This window comes from Eurypyga helias, unplaced genomic scaffold (genome assembly GCF_000690775.1).
Source record: "Eurypyga helias isolate BGI_N326 unplaced genomic scaffold, ASM69077v1 scaffold25237, whole genome shotgun sequence".
NCBI lineage: Eukaryota > Metazoa > Chordata > Aves > Eurypygiformes > Eurypygidae > Eurypyga > Eurypyga helias.
In genome coordinates, this window is record NW_010264066.1 from 32,120 (window position 1) to 38,923 (window position 6,804).

The 6,804-nt window shown below is 40.0% G+C and overlaps 1 protein-coding gene across 1 annotated transcript; it reads right to left on the bottom strand.

The window, feature by feature from the left end:
• Nucleotides 1-4,679: 4,679 nt before the first annotated feature.
• On the bottom strand, nucleotides 4,680-6,275 carry CHCHD7 (coiled-coil-helix-coiled-coil-helix domain containing 7). Its single transcript, XM_010156284.1, has 3 exons — nucleotides 6,222-6,275; nucleotides 5,585-5,683; nucleotides 4,680-4,781 (listed from the first exon to the last, which is right to left on the bottom strand). The coding sequence occupies exons 1-3, from the start codon at nucleotides 6,273-6,275 to the stop codon at nucleotides 4,680-4,682; spliced, it is 255 nt and encodes an 84-aa protein (XP_010154586.1).
• Between the last annotated feature and the right edge of the window lie 529 nt (nucleotides 6,276-6,804).

Consider the following 6,804-nt stretch of genomic DNA (forward strand, 5'->3'; position numbering starts at 1 on the left):
TCAATTTAATCCCACTCCCCCTTGTCCTGTCACTACAGGCCCTTGTAAAAAGTTCCCCCCAGCTTCCTTGTAGCCACCTTCAGGTACTGGAAGGTGCTATAAGGTGTCCCCAGAGCCTTCTCTTCTCCAGGCTGAACAAGCCCAACTCTCTCAGCCTGGTTGCAAAGGAATTTCAAGTTATCTGTACTCAGTTGTCAAAAGGAACGTAATCATCTCTCAATTAAGGGCTGTTACACTGAAGGCTTTAAAACTGAAAATCCTCACAAAAGGATTGAGATAAGAAGCATCAAGGTAGAAACCTAAGGGATAGAGAGAAATTACTTATTCAAAATCTGGTTAGTAAAAAAAATACTAAGGTTTTATTTTAATGACCCACTGCATTTAGTCAGTATAGATTTCATTATTAGTATCAAATAGGCTGCAATAAAAACTAAAAAGCTCCGAGTAATATGCTTTTTTACTTTTTACTACTTTAACACTTATCGAACTATTTCCTACAGTTGCCTGTAGGAAAATTCTCTTGCAAATTCTTGCAAGAGAATAAAAGCCTTCAATAGTGTACTATTCTTCCCAATGTTTTTCATACAACACTTATGGAACTATTTCCTACAGTTGCCTCAAATTCTTGCAAGAGAATAAAAGCCTTCAATAGTGTACTATTCTTCCCAATGTTTTTCATACTACAACTACTTTTTTCTTCATAGCTATTTTGGAAGACTGATTTTGAAGATGCAAATACTTTTAGCATGAGTTAAGGGCTGCCTCCAAAAACATTGTCAGAGTAACTTTGTATAATCTGAATTTATCCTACCTGTTGTGCAGCAGTTTTAGGGAAACCTCCCCATATGGTCACACAAGTGCACAAGTCTTACTAGAGACCATGAAATGGTCTTGGAGCTGCAGCATATGCAACTGCCTGCCCTTTAAAGCTTCAGCTGTTAAACCCAAAGAGGTCACCTAGGTCCTAGAGTCCCGAAAACTTTCTTCTAACACCTTAAAGAGCACAGACTCATCCCAGTTGTGGCAGAAGAAAGCTTCCAGCACCAAATAAAAAGTCCTTGCGCTGTAGGGTAATGAGAAAAGATGGTAAAATGTACAGTCTGGATATTCACCTGTGCCTGGCAGAGCACCTGTGGCTGCTGCAATGAAATGACCACAGTGAAAAACTCTCTTTCAAGGACCGTATTACAAAGCTGCTCAGGTTGCACAGAAACTTTCAGCAGCAATTTAGACTCTTCTCCTCCTCTTCTGTTTACTGTGTAGAGGCAGCACCAAATCATCCCTTTCTCCTGCATGAATTCTGCTATCTCTACGGGAAGAAGCTAAAAGAGCTCTAAAGAGCCAGTAGTGGGTGGAGTGACTCTGTTTTCATAGTCTGTTGTGCAACAGCACCATCCAGCTGTCAAACAAAAAAAATGAAACACTAGTGCCACTGTCCAGATCCAGTCCTTGTACCACAAGCAAAATGAAGAATTACACTTATTCAGCAAAACAAAACCCACAAGTCTCTTCTCTGCTTCTGAATTAGTCCATTGTGTTATGTTCCCTGGGTCAGCACACAAAAGCGTGCTAGCGCAAAACTAAGAATTCAGCCCAGTGAGAGTGGCAGGCTACAGCTTACCTGTGTTTCACTGAGGTGTGGAATACAAGTTCTCAGGTGTGAGGAAGAGCCCACTACCTTTGCCTCATAGGGTGCTAATCACGCTACAAAAATTAATGGCAAAACCCAACCAGTTCAGCCTATGTTTTAGCTGTCGTAACTTACCACTCCGGAGCTTCAGCTGTGAAAGCACGAGCAGCAACATCCAGTGAGGGAGGGGTGGAAACAGTGAAACCTCAAGACTTAACTAATGGATTACACTCGAGAGGCATTATGACACGAGGAAGAAAACTTCTTGCTTTCCAAGACTCTTCATAAAGTTGGTTTTCTTTAACAGTGACTGTAAAGCATATGTGATGGAAAAAATTGAATAAATGGCATTCCTTATCATGGATGGCTGATTACCTGAATTAAAACCACAAGGTCAGTGGTTAAATAGCCTTCAGTTCTTCACTACACACTCATTTTTGTCATGCAGGAGGCTTACCATGTACATCCACTGATGATCATGAAGTCTAATATTGGAAAGCTGTTCTTGCATTCCATGTGCCTTAGCTGGTCCCATGATCCCAAATCTTTGCACTGTTTGATACCCAAAAACAGGGAATGCATCTCCTTTTCTGTCTTTATGAAGCCCAGTACTAGTTCTTTACAAACACTAACAAAGCAGTACAGGGTATCTATTGAAGTTTAAAGAGAAGTCAATCATCCTTTAAAAGAAAACAAAACCACCGGAAGCTTCCCAAGTAAATACTGGCAGGAAAAAATTGTAAATGCAACAATTAACCTAGGAGAAAGGGCATTTCTACACTCAAAACTTGAGAGGAAAACCCAGGATAGATGAGGTGACTTTACGTGACTTAAGCTTATGCAAGGCAGAATTGGCATAATCGTATCAAGAGGAGATGCTGGGTTTTGTCATAGAACTAAAAGATGCAGTAGACTTTAGTGTGAGCCCAGAAAAGAAGATCACAGCAACAGGAAAACAGCAAGCACTAGAATAGTAGCTAAAGCCCTTGGAGCAAAGAGCATGCCCAAAGATACAGCAGAGGCGCCAAATGACAAACCTGTGCCAAGTAGGAGAGAAGGTGCCCTTAGACAAGCAAAGCAGCAAACCCCAAATAATCCAGACAGAGCCCTAAGGAAAAGGGGACAATCAGCTACCCCAAAACTGCCACTGAACAGGAAAAACAACCAGAGGCAAGGCCAAGGAGGAAGTATTATGGCTAAGTTTGACTAATGAAAGCGAGGAGTTCTCCTCTGAGAGGAGGAGAATGGAGAACACAAGACATTAAAGAGAAGCTGTGTTCAAAAGTCATTGCAGGTCGACATCATTTTGATCAGAGACACAAAGCTACTAGAAAACACACAGTTGGAATAGTACCAGACTAAAATGCTCAAATCAGTAAAAAGGAATTGGTGCCAAGTGGAGGAGAGAAAAAAAAAGGAAGGCTGGTATGGAGGAAGGTACTGGAAGAAGGTGGTGAACAAGAAACAGCTTTTGCATCTACAAAGAAAGTTTCTTCTCTGTTCCATACACACAAAGTCAGCAAATTTGGATTTTAAGTGCAGAGAAATTAATTTAAAATAAAGAATGTGAAGATCTTGATTGAAGAAAGTCTATTTCCCTTGCAAGGAACTGCCTAGAGAACTTGTGACATGGCTTGGAGGCTGCACAGCTACACTCAGAGAACTGCATACTCAAAAGGCAGAGTGTTACACACTCATTCCAACAACAGAAAGGTCAATCCATTTCAACACTCAGGCATGAAAGAAACAGACAGAAAGAAGAGAAGGAAAAGTAGATCTCCATTAGCTACTAGTCAGGTCAAATAACAAGGGAGAAGGTGGAAGCAGCATAAAAATCCCACTAAGCATAGAAATAGGCCTCCAGTGGAAAGAAACCAGACAAGCCAGACAGAAGAAGAAACAGGAAGCCATGAGTCTTTCCAAAACAGTCTAAATAGAGAGACACTTTTACACCATCCTCCATGAGGTCAGCCAGAGTTCTGCCAACTGGATCGCAGAAGGACTGAAGGACTTCACACGGAACCAGAGCTCATGACAGTGGTTTTTCAGTTTTACCACAGGGTGCAACTTTTAAGCCAGGACACCAGAAGGTATCAGAGGTAAAAACAAAACAGTGTTTCCACTAGACGGCAACCTGTTCACACTTGTTAGTTGTTCAGTTTAGTTAAGGATCAACCTTACGTAAGACTAGAGTACCTGTTCAAACGGAGCTTTGTAGTCTTGTATGAGTAAGCATTTCCAAACCCAGCGTTTCAGCTGTCCAGAAAGTCTTAGATAGATGTACTATAGTTAAACCTGCCATGTCACTCAGAGTATATGTTTACATGTCTACAAGCCGTCATCTCCCCAACCCCCAGCGAAGTATCTATTTACTATCCACAGACGGTACTATTCAGTTCAGACCTGGCGAGTTCAGTTCTATCTTCATCAACCTCTCTAACCTTGTAACAAGCAAAGCTTGCAGATCTGATTTATTGTAAGATTCTGCTGTCACTGATGGCAGAACTAACAGATGTCACAGTGGCAGAACTAGCACCAAGCTTGGGATTTGGGATTTTAGTTCACCAACAGTCTTATTTAAACCAGGGACACAATACAATTCCTGTGAAAACAGTGGTAAGATCACACATGATAAATCCATGCTATTGGGCAGAACAGCTGGATACAAAAAACATGTTGCACATAACAGTCTCTCAAACTTCTCCATCCTTAGAACTACACCGCACCACTCAACAGCCCCTTTTCAAACAGACTTTCTGCGAGTCCCATTAAATTTAGCATTTCGCAGCAAGTTAGTTCCTACTTCCAATATGTCTAGACATAAGTTGTGTTGATACCCATGTCTTCCAGTGAGAGGCCAAGTTCCCATGACAGGGAGTATGAATAAAACCAAGAAGTTCTATCCTAGAAAGCTCACACATTTCAAAATTTAAGAGCCCATTTTAATCCAAAATATGACAACTGCGACATCCAGTTCATAAAAAGGCAACTCGTTGCTGATAAGTCTTCATATGTACAGTGAAAACAGTCAATCAATTCAAGTTTCTAGTCAGTAGGGTGTCCCCATTGATTCCAACATTTTTCTTCTCTCTTCTGCTGAGGGCATCTCTGGTTTCACACCATTTCTTCTCCTCTGCATCATGATGTCATGCTGAAAAACAGAAGAAAGTGACCATAAGAACACAGCTTTCTCAGATGTCTCTGCCTCTGAGTGAATAAGATTCTTTAATATAAGTACTCTTGATACATCAAGATACCCAGATACTCTGATTAGCTGATAGCTTTAATTAAATACTAGTACATTTAGTTATCTGATAGTTCACCTTGCTGCAGACAGTGAAATTACAGTATTCCCATTATACTATATCAGGTTGATGTGCAGTTGACTGTAAATAGTTTTTTGTAGTTTACACAAGTATTTAAAGGCCAAGCTAAAAGACTCTTTACTACCACGGCATAAGGAAGAAAACAGCAGAGAACAGTTTGACTGCACATAGTTCCTCATGATACTTTTCTACCACAAGAAAGAAGGAAATAAGGACACCACCAAGCAAGAATGAACTCTTCCTAAGCTTTATCTTAAAGTAAACATCAACCAAGCCAATGGAAAAACAGATGAACTTAACTCACATCAGATTTTCTTTCACTGTATCTATTTAAACCAGAACTTATTACTGGAAATACCTGACTCAAATTCAGGGTGAAACACGTCAGGTACTGCAAGAACACTCACAGTCTAGGAGCATGAACTTAGGAGAACCAAGTGAAGTACTTTGATGTGCACCTGCTTAAGCCTTCCAGCAACATATACTGAGAATACCCAGGCCTGTTTAATCACCAAACCCAGTAGCAGTCAGCACTAGCTAAGTCTGACGAGTTCAGAAAGCATTGTGTCAGAAGTAACATACTTAAAGCAAAGCATGGAGTAAAATTTACAAAGTCTGCTGAGCTTACCCAGAACTTCCTGCAGTTTTTGTATTTCAAAAAGTAATCAGTACACATAACCTTGTTAGAGTTGTTGTCATCCATACATTTTAGAGAGGCATCTGTTTCCTTTAACAGGGAAAACATACTTCAGAGCTGAGGGAAGTTACTGTACTCAGTGTCTAAAAATTTTAACAAGTCCCAGAATATCTATGAAGATAGGAGACAGCTTCTCAGATGAAAGAATACTATCAAAGAGAGCAGAGGAACATCTATCACAACAGATAATCAGCAATGACTTCATGTAGAGATAACAGACATTAGTACCCTTTAAATAGTAAGGATAGAGTCCACAGAATACTTGTTTATGAAGATGCTCGGTATAACCCACAAAACACTTTTAAAAATCAACCAAGCTTGTCTAACCAGGATTTCAGGCTCTGGTTTTAAGGACAGAAAACAGAAGAGATTGCTATAAGTTTACTATTCTTATTTATGAGTAAATACTTTTATTTCACACTTAATATAACTGATAACTTTCAGCTTTTCCCATGTTTAGACTCTTTAAGAAACTTATAAGAATGTTATCCATTAAAAAAAAAATCCTCTAGAAGTTGCATTACTTAACACAAACGTACAAACAGAAACCCCAATTTGATAATCTTACCGCTATACATGGATTTGTATCATGGTCTCTAAGCTGTTGTGCATGCCTGGACATTCTAGACACTCGTACCTTGGCTAGAAAGAGAAAATAAACATGTTAAGTATCCACTTTTAATAGTAATTCAGGGTTAAGTCTGAACTTCAGCATGTAATAAAAGTCTTCCAATAACACACACAGTTCAGTTGTCTTAAAAAAAATAAAACACCACCACCAAACTTCTTTTGCAAAATGTTACTACAAAAGCACTAACAGCAAGACAACTCAGGCAAGTTCAGCCTGTCACGAAGACAGTTCATTCCCCGATAAAGTTCCTGCGAAGAATGAAGCCACTGCAGTGATGCTCACACCAGCCTGTCATATCGTTGAGGAGGTGACCATGTCTAGCCAACACACTATAGACACTTAAATTAATAATGTACAGGAGCAAGGCACAAGTGAGCCTTTCCAGATTTGTGCCTATTCCTTAGCTGGATCACACTGGTACTATCACTGAGCTTTCCCAGCTGTAACAAGTACCCAGCCATCTCCTTTGTCACTGTATCAGATATACTGGAACCAGTTCAACATCTTTGTTAGTGACATG